The sequence below is a fragment of the Eretmochelys imbricata genome, chromosome 6 (genome assembly GCF_965152235.1).
Source record: "Eretmochelys imbricata isolate rEreImb1 chromosome 6, rEreImb1.hap1, whole genome shotgun sequence".
Classification (NCBI taxonomy): domain Eukaryota; kingdom Metazoa; phylum Chordata; order Testudines; family Cheloniidae; genus Eretmochelys; species Eretmochelys imbricata.
In genome coordinates, this window is record NC_135577.1 from 32,598,589 (window position 1) to 32,614,266 (window position 15,678).

General features: G+C 40.9%; 1 protein-coding gene across 6 annotated transcripts in view; it reads right to left on the reverse strand.

Annotated features, from left to right (window-relative positions):
• Positions 1-15,678, reverse strand: part of PDE3B (phosphodiesterase 3B) — a 289,400-nt gene that overhangs the window by 86,690 nt on the left and 187,032 nt on the right. For all 6 annotated transcript variants that reach the window (XM_077818371.1, XM_077818374.1, XM_077818372.1 and 3 more), the window contains exons 8-10: positions 14,067-14,218; positions 12,972-13,109; positions 11,076-11,187 (exon numbers count right to left, since the gene is read on the reverse strand). In XM_077818371.1, the coding sequence (XP_077674497.1) occupies positions 11,076-11,187; positions 12,972-13,109; positions 14,067-14,218 (402 nt within the window). The remainder of the gene's footprint in view (positions 1-11,075; positions 11,188-12,971; positions 13,110-14,066; positions 14,219-15,678) is intronic.

Here is a 15,678-nt window from a genome sequence, read left to right on the forward strand (position 1 = left end):
CGGAACAGGAAGTCCCGTGCTCCCCAGACCCCAGCCCAGCTGGGACTAGCAGCTGAACCCGGTGCAAGGTAGAAGCCAATGGCCAGGGTGTCCCCAGCCCTGCTGTTCCCCGGAAGTGATTTACCTCTCCATCAGATGCTCTAGGCACCTGAAACAATGCGCCCACGCTTCTGGGGAGGGGCACATGACCCATCAGAAAGTCACTTTTCTGCAGGGAAGCAGAGAAATCGGCAGGGGACAGGAATTCTATGCACACAATTCCCCCAGGAGTATAACTTTAAATCATGATTTGAAGACTTCAGTAACTCAGCTAGAGGTTAGGGGTCTATTACAGGAGTGGGTGGCTGAGATTCTGTGGCCTGCAACGTGCAGGAGATCAGAAAATGATCATGATAGTCATTTCTGACCTTAAAGTCTATGAGTCTATGACCTGGCTATGCAGAAGTTCCAAAGCAAGATCGCCTCTAGGCATAACTTCGTCAACTGGGCTCCCCACTGTTTGCTTACATAAAACATGGCTGCTGTGTTATCTGGGAGCACTAACAAATTCCACCCTGTGATATGCAGGAGGAATGCCATGCAAGCCAAACAGATGGCCTGCAGCTTCCTGATATTTATATGTGGATTTAGACCTTGTGAAGACCAAAGCCCCTGAGTCTGAAGGGGGCCTAAGTGAGCTCCCGGATCCAATGCATATGTGACTAAGGTGAATGTCTGTTAAGGAGGAGCAAACAGGACTCCTCCGCAAACAATTAATAGGTCTATCCACCGGTCCGGGGAGGACAAGACTCAACCAGGCACCTGAACCTGCTGTCCATACGATGGTGTGCTGGAGAATACAATGAGGTGAGCCAACGCTGAAGCTCTCTGAAGCGCATTCTGGCATGTTGGACCACGTAAGTGCACACCATCATGTGCCCTGGATGTCTGAGGCAATACTGAATTGTAGTCAAAGAATGTGTCTTTAGATCTAGTGCAATGAGCTGCATCACTTGCAACCTCTGCTGTGGCAGGAATGCCATGGCCTGTACAGAATCCAGGACTGCCCCAATTAATTCTATTTTTTGAACTGGAGTCAGGATAGATTTCTCTGTATTGATTAAAGACCTTGCATGTGAAAGATTGACTGGATAGCAGCTATTCTGGAGAGTAATGGTACCTGCATGGGCCTCTCACTAGCCAGTCATCTAGGTAAGGGAACACACAGATTACTGACCTTCCCAGGAACGCTGCCACTATTGACATGCATTTTGTGAACATGCAAGGTGCTGCTGACAGGCCAAAAGGCAGAACTGGTAGTGGGAATATAATTCTGAGGAACTTTCTGTGGCTTTGATGAATTGACATATGAAAGTAAGTGTCCCTTAAATTGAGAGCACTGTACCAGTCCCTGGTCTCTGAGGAGGGGATAACAGAAGCCAGAGTAGCCATCTGGAATTTCGTTTTCTTCAGAAACTTATTCAGTTTCCTTAGGTCTAAAATAGGGCTGAGCCCCTCTCCCCTTTGCTTTTGGGATTAGAAAATATCAGGAATAGAATCCCATTCCTTGGGAAGACATGAGAACTTCCTCTATGGTTCCCATGAGGAGTACAAACTGGACCTTCTGTAGTAGCAGGTTCTCATGAAAGTGGTCCCTGAAGAGGGATGTGGAATAGGGATAGAAATAAATTGAAGGGTGTATATCAGTTCCACCATGCTTAGGACCCACTGATTTGTGGTAATACAAGACCAAGCACTTAGGAAGTGGGATCGGCAGTTGGCAAAATAGGGCAAGGGAAAGATGGTACTCTGGAAAGTGGTAGGCTGCTCTCGACCAACAGGACAAAATGTTTGCTTTGAAGATCTGATTTGCCTAGAACCAGCAGCTGTAGAGGAGAAGAGAGGTGGAGGACGTCTCTTATAACGTCTACCCATCTTTCTTGACAGGTCCTGTCTCCGAGCTATTGAGAGGGTGGAAGCACTGGGACTGCTGTGGATGGAATGGTTTTCTCTTCATCGTTGCTGTATAAATTCCCAGTGACTTAAGTGTCACCCTTGAATACTTAAGGCTATGAAGTCTCTTAAGGCTATGAAGTCTCCATCTTTTCAGAGAAGGGTGAGGGACCTTAGAATGGGAGGTCTGGTATAGTTTGCTTCACATCTGGTGCCAAGACATGGCGACTGCAGCCAAGATGAATGCCACAGAAGCCATAGCTCAAACCACAGAGTCCGCCACATCTGGGCTCGCTTGTAAAGCTGGTTTGACAACTAATTTGCCCTCATCTACCAGAGCAGTGAACTCCTGCTTAGTGTCATCCAGAAGTTTGTCTTTAAACTTCAAGACATTATCCCACAGGCGAAAACCATATGAACCCAGAAAAGCCTGCTTGTTTGCAATTCTCCGTTGTAAACTGTGGAATAAATCTTCCTAAGAGATCCAGCTGTTTCTTTGCCTTTCGGGGTTGAGGCCTGATGTCCCTGTCTCTCCTTTATGTTTGCAACAGACATTACCAGGGAACCAGGATGTAGGTGGTGGTAAAAATGTTCATATCCCTGGGAAGGGACATATCATCTCCTGTCCACCCTTTTAGCAGTGGGAAGAAGGGAGGATGGAGTCCTGCCAAAAACTCTTAATGGGCTCTAGGATAGCTTCACTAATAGGGAGAACTAACCTAGAGGGACCTGTAGAGGTTAAAATGTCCACCAATCTGATAGCCTTTTTCTGCACCTCCTTCAGATGCATCCACCCTTTTTCGCAAGTCTTGACAGGCCTTGAAGTCATCTGACAGGCCGAGGTAGACTCTGCAACTACCACCACATCCAGAAACAAAGATGAAGAGGCTAATAGCTGCTGAGGAGGTCCTTAGTCCAACTTCTGCATAGGAGAGTCCCGAGTAAGCAACTTCCCTGGCATGGTACCAGTCCTAGTACCGGAAGAGTGGGAGTGGTGATCCTGGTGCATATGTTCCCGGTGCTTACTTGATGTGGGAGGGTGGGAAGGGAGCGGGGATGTCACAGAGCACGGGGGGAAGCCCCAAGGGCTCCAAAAGGTCACTGATACTGAGGCAAGACCTACCTATATGTTGGCCATTGGTCATTAGGTTGAGATCTGAACCATGGAGGGTAGGCACCTCACTAGGGCTGCTGAGGTTGCTCGGGTCTGGAAGCATAGGAACAGACCTCAAAGTTCGATAAGGAAGAAGAGTCCACTTCCTCTGGCCATAAGGGGAACTGCCTCCCTTGGTACTGGAGAGACCAGTTGCGAGGTTGGTGATGGAGGCACCAGCAAGATCATTGCCTGATTCCCCTTTTAAGGAAGCCACCGAGATGCACCAACAGCCACAGCCACCAGTGGCAAATGGTGCACCGGGGCTGGAACTGGCACCGTAGAATCTAACACATCCGATCCCGGTATCAGGCAGGAGTCTTGCACTGTGGGTAAAACCAGTATCTAGAAGTTCAGTAGTTCCTATGTTGCCCCAAATGCCTCAGGTGTGCAAGGCACTGTCAAAGGCTCCTGACCTTGCAGTACTGCTAGCTGTGCTGGTCCTGGGATAGGTCTCAGTGGGCCCTTCCCGGGCTCCAGAGTCAACAATCACTCTTTTCACACAGACTGTATCTGTGAGTGCCTCTTCTTTGAGTGCCCATCAGTGCCTTGCCTCCACTTGGTGCCTGGCCTGAAGATTTCAAAGGCCCCAGTACTGAGTCCTTCAAGGACTTACTAAGTCTTTTCTTTGGTATCAGTGAGGAATGTTTGCCTATAGATTCAAAATGAATGACAGAGTACTCCTGGCAGACTCAGACATGCCCAGTATCTGTTCTCAGCAGGAAGGTTTCATTGGAGGGTGAAATGCAGACTCCATGGGTAAGTACATGAACCTGACAGCCCTGTCCTTTATCGAATGAGGTCTGAACCCTCTACAAATGTGACATTTGTAACCAACATACACTTACCCCAGCCATTTAAGGCAGCTGGGAAGAGGATCACTCACCGGCATAGGTTTGCCACAGTAGTGACAGGCCCTGAAGCTGGCAGAACATGGCATGAGTCCGATACCAGACCCAGTACCCAAATGAGTACTGGAGACTGAGCTTCACTAAGAAGTAAGCTAAACTTACTCTAGTCACTAATTGTGTACCAAATACAATACTCTAGACTAAACTAACATGACAAATACTATATATATACACACACACACAAGAAGGGAAGGAAGACTTGCAAATGCAAATATCACAGATCCAACAACCATCACCAGTGATAGGAAGGAACTGAGAGGCGTTGGGAGGGCAGCATGGCCCTTTATACCTGTGTGCACTGGTGCAAGGCACCAGAGGGCACTCATGCTGCCCTGATGGGTACTGCTGATGGAAAAATCTTCAACAATTGTGCACAAGACGTGCATGTACTGACAGTGGAAAGGACATGTGCAATCATTCAAAAAAGAACAAGTACTTTCACCTCAGAATTATCTTGGGTTTTTTTTGTGTGTGTAGTTTATGGTTTTAAAATTACATTATTCTATTAAAAATGTCATCTCCTCTGTTGTGTGAAACACCCATACAGTAGGAGAAATTGATTGACTATATATGGGGAACAGTTAAATTAACTATAAAACTGATGTGAACTGTGTTTTGTGTTTTAATTGTCTAGTGCTGGGACGAGAAATTTATTTATAAAGACAATAAAAATACAAAAACAGTTACTCAATTACCTTTTTCTAAAATCAAATGATGCATTTATTATTGAGAGCTACCTATCTCAAACATACACGCAAGTTCATTTGTTTCTGGGGATTGTGGCTCTTTTCATCTTAACCTAATAAGAAGGGTAACTATGGAAGAGAGATGTTTGCAGAATCAATATGCCACTGTTAGTTCATAATAATATGCTTTATTTCCTATTTATCAAGAGATAGAAGAAAATCCCTTCCCCCTCTCAACCTCCCGCAAAAGATTATTTACATTTACCATAACTGTTGTTCTTTGAGATGTTCCATGCATGTGGATCCCATTCATGGTGTGCATATGCCCTTTGCACAGATGTTCAGAAGTTTTATCAGCAGTGTCCACTAGGGGTTGCACATGTAGTCTTCATGCCCTCATGCTCCATTTCAGAGGGCATAAAGGGCTGAGTAACCCTGCCCACCTCTCAGTTCTTTCTAACCACCCTTTGGCAGGCAGTTGGAACAACATGGTGTCCTTCCTTAGTACAGTTTATGGTTAATTTTCATTTAATTGTATCCACTGTATTTAATATATAGTGTAGTAGTCCCTTCATAGCCTGTCAGCAAACAACAACAACATTTTTTTAGCAAGTTTTAGTTTTAGTTTTAGTTAGGCTTTTTGCGGTACCAAGTCTAGTCTTTATGCCTGAACCTTAAACACCTTGCTTTAAGCCATGCCTATCATGTAGAGTGGTAATTCCCCTCAAGGATGGACATGACAAATGTCTATATTATTTAGGGGAGAGTCATATCTAAGTGCACAATCTGTAGAGTATTTAAAAAGTGCACTCAAAAATCCAGGGAATCAAGATGAAAAAACTTTCTCACAGAGAAATCCATGACAGCTGCATCAGATTCAGAGGTGATCTGAGGTGTGTGAAGCTGCAGACCAATAGTGCATTTTATTTATTCACTGACCCGCTGAAGATGCCATTGGTTGCTTTGCCAAAGAGCCAGACTTCTAGTGCCTAACAAGAAGGGAGGTTATTTCTGGCTCCAAAGGCTCAAAGAGAACTCATTCATCTAATAAGAACCCTAAATCTCAGATTACAAAACCACTAGAGCAGTCAGACACCATGGCTGCCTGTGGGAGTAAGGCGCATACTGCCAAACCATCTTCTTGGCAATAGTCCCTATCTCCAGTACCACACAAGAAATCTGAGGTACAGGTACCGAGGAACTCACTTAAAGTGGCCACAAGCAAGAAAGAACCATGTGCAACTTCAGCTTTTTCGAGTGCCTGAGTTCGTCAACACAGTCAAAAGGATTTTTCAGTACTGTTCTGCATAGTGCTGCAGTCAAAGCGGCATTATACATTGGCACCAGCAAAACACCTGGCACTGATGTGAACAGAGTCTGACTCCTTGGCACCAGCTCAAAAGGCATTAAAGAGCATGGCGCTGATTCAAACAGTACCGAGGTACATGGTTATGGGCAAAAGGAAATCAGATATCCGCTACCTACACTCAGTACAGGGATCATCTGCTAGTGTCTCCTTTATAGACACAGCTGATACCAGAGTCTCCTTTATCGTACTTCTCTCCTACATTAAGCAAGTCAGAATGTCCACCATAGCATGAACACCGAATGCCTGTCATGAAGATTGCATTGAGACCTCACATTGAGGATCAGAGAAATCCTTCCACAGCTCAGCAAGTTATAGCACCTCCAGGTCCAGATAGTCTTTAGAAGGTTCTTTTTCCTCCTCGTCATCACAGGCCTCCAGTAGAGGCTAGTCCCCAGAGCATCAACCATCTTCATCGGCTCCATCGAGGGACAGTGAATGTAACAGAGGAGGTGCCTCTAAAACCACTGCATTTTGGGCTCTGCCACAAGAGCCATCTTTTGTTCTTTGGGTTCCATCATCTTGGTTTAATATGCTTTACCCATATGCTTTTCAACATTGGCCATGCTCGCCTCTTTGTCCTTAACACAAAGTCATCATTTGGCTTCACACACAAGACCAGCATTTAAATGGCCTCAGAGGTCTGTCCCTTCTCCCATAGGGCAGGCTGTTTCCGAAGTTCAATAACCACTTTCTGAAGAGGATGAAGGAGAAATGCAAACATTTCACCAGAGTAGTAGATCACATCATGGAATGGGCCCGTAAACTGAGAAAACCTGTTTCAATAAAGGAAAGAATACCCCACTGACCACAGACACCTAGTTGTCACCCACCATTCTGAAAGAAATCTTTTCTGAACCCCTCTTCAAGGCTTTCAGACAAACCCCCAACCTCACCAACCTCATCATCAGAAGCAAGCTTCCCACAGACCAGGCCACACCAACTCAAAGCAGCACCAGACCCTGCCAGAATAACAGATGCAAAATCTGCAGATATACCTCCACTGCTACAATGATAAATATCTCCCACAAACACCTATCAAGATTTATGGGTCCTACACATGCCTATCACAACATGTGGAATACCATATGTAGTGCATCATATGTCTCAATAACAACTCTGTGGGAGACACCAGATAATCACTATGCTCTCGAATGAACTTACACAGAAAAATGATAAAAGACAAAAATACTATATCACCCATGGCCAAACACTTTTCACAAAGTGATCACTCCATATCTGATTTTTCAATACTTGTCCTCAAAGGAAACGTACACAACATCTTCAAATGGCAAGGCTGGGGACTTAAATTCATAACACTCCTATACACTAAAAACCATGGATTTAACAGGAAAACTGGTTTCGTGGCTCATTACAACAATCTGTAACACATGCACCTGCATGCTAACCCTTAATGGTCCATATCCAACCCCTCTTGCATAACAATCTAACCCTTATTGCCCATTCCATCTCAAGTGACCCCTTATAAAATTTATCTCGTATGCTTAACTATCTGTCCCAACTTGTATTTAGCTCAGACACTCTGATTTCTTTTCCCAGACCTAAAGAAAAAATTTGTGTAATTTGAAAGCTTGCACCTTCCACCAGAAGTTCATCCAATAAAGATATTACCTCTCCTACCTTGTCTCTCTCATATCCTGGGACCAACAGGGCTACAACAACACAAGAAAATCCATCTCTTAGGGGCTTCTAATCTTCCCTGGATGAAGTTGTTGTCTCCTCCATTCACATGACTGCAGATTATTTTAAAGCTTACCAGGAGCTTTTAAAGAGAATGGCAGAAGTGTCTTTGGAGTTGGTCCATTAGAAAACACACAAACTGTTTGATATTCTTCAACCAGTTGCATAAAACAGGATAGCTCACCTTATTAATGAAAGAATTTTTGAACCCACAAAGGACTTGTGACTACTTTGATGTCAAGAATTATAACATTCATAAACCAGTCGGAGAACACTTCAATCTCTCTGGTCACGCAATCACAGACATGAAGGTCGCTATCTTAAAACAAAAAAACTTCAAATCCAGACTCCAGCGAGAAACTGCTGAATTGGAATTCATTTGCAAATTGGATACTATTAATTTAGGCTTAAATAGAGACTGGGAGTGGCTAAGTCATTATGCAAGGTAGCCTATTTCCTCTTGTTTTTTCCTACCCCCCCCCCCAGATGTTCTGGTTTAACTTGGATTTAAACTTGGAGAGTGGTCAGTTTGGACGAGCTATTACCAGCAGGAGAGTGAGTCTGTGTGTGTATGGGGGTGGGTTTTTGGAGGGGGGTGAGGGAGTGAGAGAACCTGGATTTGTGCAGGAAATGGCCTAACTTCATTATCATGCACATTGTGTAAAGAGTTGTCACTTTGGATGGGCTATCACCAGCAGGAGAGTGAATTTGTGTGGGGGGGTGGAGGGTGAGAAAACCTGGATTTGTGCTGGAAATGGCCTAACCTGACGATTACTTTAGATAAGCTATTACCAGCAGGACAGTGGGGTGGGAGGAGGTATTGTTTCATATTCTCTGTGTATATATAAAGTCTGCTGCAGTTTCCACGGTATGCATCTGATGAAGTGAGCTGTAGCTCACGAAAGCTCATGCTCAAATAAATTGGTTAGTCTCTAAGGTGCCACAAGTACTCCTTTTCTTTTTAGTGACCTCAGAGAAGGCTGAACATAAATACTAAGTCCCCCACAAAAGGGATTTGAGTACCTCTGTATGTACCTGGCACCAAAATCCTTAGTAGATACTGTGGCTAATGAAAAAAACAAACAGATAACAAGGTCTACTTGAGAAGAAAAAGAACAAAAAAAAAAAAAAAAAGATGTATTTGGCCAAAAGGTTATTCTTCTGCTTGTCTTTGGGTCAGAATTGCAAACTATAAAGCTAGGCTGGCAAGTATAATTATTTCTAGTGGTGCAGAACAGCAGATTTCATGGACAAACTACCATCAGATATCAAAGAGAAATTTAAATTAGTTTGTTTAGACGGACAACTAATTGCGAAGACCTCCTTTCTGGCAGGTTTGGACTCAGCTGACACAGGACCAAGACTGATGGTTACAGGTGTTACCATGAGGAGAGATTCATGGTTATCTACTTTGGGTCCACATAAGGAGGTGCAAAGAACACTGCAAGACTTACCATTTGATGGAAAAGAGCTGTTTAATTGAAAAATGGATGACACATTGCACTCCTTGAAGGACTCTCGAACCACACTTAGATTTTTGGGACTATATACCTCCAATTTTAGAAGGAAGCATTATAAATATCAGCTTTCTTCTACACAGAGATCTCAACCAGCTACCTCTTCTTATTTTTACACCTCTTATTATTATTTTTACCACCAAATAAGATGAAAAAGAGGTCAAGGTATCAAAAGAGAAAGCCATTTCCATTGTCCTCTACACAGCCATTTCAGTCTCAGAAACAAGAGTTTAATGCTTCAGTTGAGGATACTGCTCTAGACTCTGTGGATCGATACCTTTCCTACCTTCCTTTTGGTTCCCATCTCTTTTTCTTCAAGGAGGCTTGGGCTGCAATTACCTAAGACTGCTGGGTCTTTCAGGTGATCCAAGAGGGGTACACCCTCCAATTCTATAATATATCTCCCCACACCCACCCACCCATTCCCCTTTTCAGGGACTACTCGTATGGGAGTCCCATGCAGAAAGAAACAGAATCTCTACTATAGCTGGGCACAACAGAGCCAGTGCCTCTGGCTTCAAGGAAAAAGGATTTTATTTTCCTTATTCAGAAAAAGAAAGGGAGTTGGTGGCCTGTACCACAGCTTAGGTTTTTCAGTGTTTATATTGTCCATGCCAAATTTCACATGGCGGCTCCCACATCTATCATACCTTCTTTAAGACTGTTTCAGTACCCTCAGCTTGCAGGATGCGTACTTTCTGGTTGATACATCCATTGCCTGGAAGTTTCTTTGCTTCGCTATACCAAATAATCATGATTAGTTGAGAGTGTTTCTGTTGGCCCTTCAACTACACTTGGAGTGTTCTCAAAATTGCAGTCAATGGTAGCAGCTTATCTTAGTTAAAAATTATTATTATGGTGATTATTATTTTTGCCAACAGGGTATAGAGCAAACACTACACTATCAAATACAATTGCTAAAACTAAATCAAAAGTTTACAGTAACAACAAACTAATTATTCTAAGGAAGGATCCTGTTGTTTCAACTCTCTGCCAAAGAGTGGTTAGAAGGAACTGAACGGTGGGCAAGGTTGCTTTCCCTTTTTGCCTTAGGAGAGGAGGGGGAGGGCGTGAAGGTGCATGTTCAACCCCTAGTGGACACTGCTGATAAAACTTCTGAATGCACACTGCCAGTGGGATCCACATGCACACAGATTCAAAGAACAACATGACTTTGAAGTAAATGGCATCTATAAACAGAAAGACCAGAAAACTTGTGCTAATATCTTTAAAACACATTAAATGACTGTTAATCAATTTTGAAATTCCAGCTGCTGTGACCACTTACTGATACCCCAGCCGTGACATGTATAAAGCACAGGAAAAAAAGTTTAATAGTCTTGAACAAATCACCGAATAGAGTAAAAGTTTAGATTGTATGGAGGAACTTTTCTTTTTACAAAAGAATAGCAACGTTAAATAAGGGTTAGCATAATAAATAAGCATTTATATTCCTAACAGGACTGATCTAAACTCACTGAAGTCAATTAATAGGCTCCTACTGACTTCAAAAGACTTTGGACAGGCTCAATCTGAAAACTTCCTGAACTATTCATGCACATTTTACCAGATTATATTCAAACTAAATATGAGCAGTCTCAATTTTGGAGTCCACCAAATCTTTTGTTGTAGGTCTAATTTTTCATAAATTATGAGAAAAGAGGTTTATTAAAAACAATCCAATTATCATACCTGTAACATTAAGATTAGACACTATCTGTAGTTTTATGGGTAAAATAATAAGTAAACATACTTACATGTTTTGTTATAAAGGAATAAATGTATATAGTGTAGTTGAACATTACTTACAGGGAATATCTCGGTAGCCATTTTCTAGTGCACAAAAGTAATTCAAGAATTCTTGTGTTGGGATTTTGAAAATTTCAAACAAGCCAGTGTCTTGGAACAAGGTGTATGTCACCTAAACACACATTAAAATTAATTTTGGTTTTAAAAAGTGTCAAAGTTTAATCATTTTAGCTTCATTCAACTTTAAGAATATTCTGCTATATTTTTTATTTAAGTATACTGTTAAAATTGCTAAATTATTAAATTTAGTTGATGCTTCATTAAAAATGAGTCATTGAGCACTGATGTGCTATTAATACAGTTTGCAGGAATTCTTTCCATCTAAACAGACAACTATCTTACCACTCTCTTGAAATCAAAATGAAAAAAAATCTGCAAATCTCTTTACTGAAATGACCCCAATGCACCTTCTTACTTTCTTTTCCTGTTTTTAATCTTTTACGCATGCTATGCTAGAAGAATTATGCTGTTTTCTATTACTGAGGAGCAGAGTTGCCAAACAGCCCCTATCCCAAAGCTTTAGACCAATGGTGAGTAACCTGCGGCTCGCAGGCTGCAGGTTGCCCACCAATGCTTTAGACAATCTTTCAAGTATAGACTTGATTAAGAGATCTGTCAAAGTAGAATTCTCAGGCTTCCTAGGAGAAAACAGATAAAGGTTCCTCTTGCAGCCTTCCTTCCCCCTATAAACTGTTCACTGGAACTTTCTTTTAGGAATGCAGTACATATACATTTAAATAATCACATTCAAGTGGTTCCAGTGTCCTCATCCTAACCCAAGAAGCTATGCAAGAAATTCCCCCTGAATTATAGCTTCTCCAAGGGCACTCTTGTCTCTATAGGTAGGCTGATACCAACTTCCTTCATTAGGGAAACTGGGATGAAGGTAAATTAGAACAGTGAGGACATTTCTGAGGCATCAAAAGATCTGCACTGCCAATTTCAGTCTAAAAGGAAAATATCTAAGAAAGTTATGACTCTCTCAGAGGTTTAGAACAGAGTGACAGTGCCATTACTGTGGCGCTATTACATAGTTTATTATTATTATGATGCTAGGTGCTATACAAATGCACAGTATAGCACAAATCCCTATCTTAAAGAGCTTATCTTTGAAACAAATGCAAGGAAGATACAATAAATGGGTGTTATAAACAATAGGAGGGAAAAGGGGAGAGGGGAGAATAACTAGGAGAAGATTACATGGTTCCACAGTTTAACCAATGCACAATTTGACAGTACTAAATCATCTGAAAGATTTTTTTTCTTTTATAAATACATCAATAAGAGAATAAATAAAATCTGCTATCAGCTATCCCCGACTGTCCTTCAGCCTAGCCATTAGTGGCTGGCAGACTTCCTGTAAACTTCACAGTGGAAGTGGAGTCTTGAAGAAAGAGTAGTAGCCTTACGAATTAGGTCAGGGAGTGCATTCTATTTAAGAGGCAGCATGGAAGAAAGAATAGCGTTGTTTATGGGAGAAACAGAAAAGGCTACTAGAAAGATTGCCTCTCCCGCCTCAGCTGTGACTTTCAATGACAACTACATTCTACCAAAATCCATGAAACAGTTGACAAGAGACGCTACATTCCACCAAAAAACATGAAACAGTTGACAGGAGACATAGTCCTTTGTTGCAACCGGAGTTAAAGACTACAGAACTCACTCCCATATAAAATAAGAATTATCAATACTCTCACAGTATTCAAAATAAAATGCAAAAAATCCCACTGTTTGAGGTAAGTTTCCCACAAAATAAACAATTCTTACTGTCTACATACATGGAAGGGTAGATGAGAAGAAAATAAAATTGCTACTTTTCAAGCTATTCTTAATTTATACACAGACTGGCAAAACAGCACCTCAGTTGTGGCTCATACATCAAAAACAGCAACAAACCTGGCTAAGGATCCTTCCAGATTTGTCTCCCATTTTTTGCAGTAGATCAAAAATTTGGAAATTCCAATTGTTCATCTTCTCCATTAATGATTCATGATCTTCTGTTATCATCAGTTCTAATGAAGGATCCTGTTCCATCTGTGTAAGAGAGAATGAATCATTTCCACAATGAGAATGAAAACCAATTTGTCACTTGTATTTAAATAGACGTTAAAATGGAAAAGTATTGTTGAACTTTTTACATTTCACTGTGTTGCTGTAGTTATTCTGTGCACTTATTTTATCCCATCAACCTTTTTGCCTTGAAATGGTGACACAATATTGTTGGTCTTTACACCTACTATACATGCTGATGAACTAAAAGCATGTAAAAATTGTAGCCATGAGAAAACCCTCAATTCGTAACACAATAGTTCAAGACTTCACTTTGTATACTTTTGAGCATACTAAAAACAATTCATTTATTTTAAATGGCCCAAGAGCTTCCATGCCTTGCTGGGCTTTGATGTAAAGACTGCCAACATTTCATTCTGGACTTAAGTTTTTGTACTTTTTTCTAAATCAATGCTGAAATAAAAAAAACCACACAAACATTTTGTATACAAGCTAACATAACCTGTGTCCTAATTTTTGTTTAAATATAGTTTGAACCAGCTGAAATTGATAAAAAGTGGGGTTTCAACTAGAAAATGAGATTTAAAATAGAAAAATTAGCAAACCTTACTAAGTATCACTGTACTATTTTGCTACTTTTTATTTCACAGTTTGATACCTGCACACACACATGCAGATCAGTCACGTTTTCAGAGTGAGTCTTTATAAGACAGCACATTAATTATGTTTAACAAAGTAAATTAATCCAAGCATGCATTTTCACAGGACCCATATTCATGCTGGGTGCTAGTGTAATTTGTATACTTTGAAATTTTACTTCTAAACTTAACCAGTATTTGGAATCCTGGATTCCAGTGATGCACTGTTTTCCAAAGGCTCTTATAATGTAAAGTAAGGACCTCCTTAGAATATTATATTAAAACCCACAGAGAAATACATTAATATACAACATTGCAGGTATTACTGCAATTATATGCTTACATCAGATTGCTGGTTATACTGTGTTTGATCCATTTGCTGACTGTCACTTTCTATCAACTTTTTTCTGCAGTCTCTGCTTTCTTTTCTTTCATCTTTCCATCCCTCTGCATGGTGGACTGACTCTTCTGAAACACCCGTGGTTCCATCTTCACCTTAAATATAACAAGTGCACAATTACTATCAATAACTTATTCATAAATCAATTCAGGAATTAAGATTTTTAATTAATTGCTACTTGCTCCCACCCTTGACCCACTAGAAGTTAGATTTATTGCCTTGTGACTTCTGCAAAGTCCACCTTTTCTTTTCTCTTCTCAAGCTATTAAGCAGAGAGTGCCCTGAAGAAGGGGATGGTTACATTCATCAGCCTGTGTTTTAACTAAGAGGACACTATGGATGCCTATAAGATGTATTTTATATATTCAAATAATTTTAATATTTTATATAAATATTCCCCCAAATAAATTTGTCATTTAAGCTCAAATTGTGTCCTTTACAATACAGCATTTATTATTTTACAATTCCACATTCATTAAAATCTCAAACCAACCTTTCCATATCCTTCTATGCATTAGACACATTGCAAAAGAGGGGATGGAAAATCATTGTACTGTACCATACTGTGCTTATTGCATCTTCCTGTTTATTGGATGCACATTTGTTTATTAAATGAGAGTAAATAAGTTTGTAATACTCCAGCATCAAACTCCTTAACTGTTACATTTTATCATTGTAGATACTTATATGTCTCCTTTGGTGAAACATGAGTGGCTAAATGCTTCACTTTTTGCACTTCCTTTCTGACAAATTAAAGAGTTTAAATAAATGTGACAATAAATACTCTACAGAGTTAGTGGAGAAGACTGGGAGATTATTTTAAAAAAGCAGTAATCTTAAAAGAATTAAAATATTACAAGCAGATAATGCTCTCTTCTCTAAAAGTAAATGAAAACAGATTACAGAATCAGATATATGGTTCACTATTCAGCATGCTTTTGGGTGCTAGGTATTTTACTGTCAACAGAGAAAGATATGGTCCTGGTCTAGAAAGAGTTCACAAACAATAGATTTTTTGTTTCATTTGCAGTTCAAAAAAATTGGTTCAATCTGAAATAAAACCAAATATTCTGATTTTTTGGGGGCAAATCTAAAAAGTCAGCAAAAAAAAAATTGCTCTGGGGCCAGAGAGACAAAAAGCCATTCAGACTTTTCCCCCAGCTCAGGGAGTTGGAATGACAGAGAGGTGTGGTGCTCAGCCTCTCCAGGCTGGGTGCTTGGGGACAGGGGAAAGACTGAGTGACCAAAGCTCTTTTCTAAGTAGCATAGATGTATGTGTGCTGCATATTCCTATGGTTCTCAGTTCACTTCTGAATCCAACTCAAGAAACTGGTCCTAAAGAAATATGAAAAGGATACCTTAGGGCTTGTCTTCACTAGCAGGATCAGTCGACCTAAGTTATGCTACTTCAGCTACGTGAACAACAACATAGCTGGAGTCGACGTAGCTTAGGTTGACTTACGCGGTGTCTTCACTGCACTGTGTTGACAGGAGACACTCTTTGTTTAACTTACCTTACTCTTCTCGGAGAGGTGGAGTACCAGAGTCAACTGGA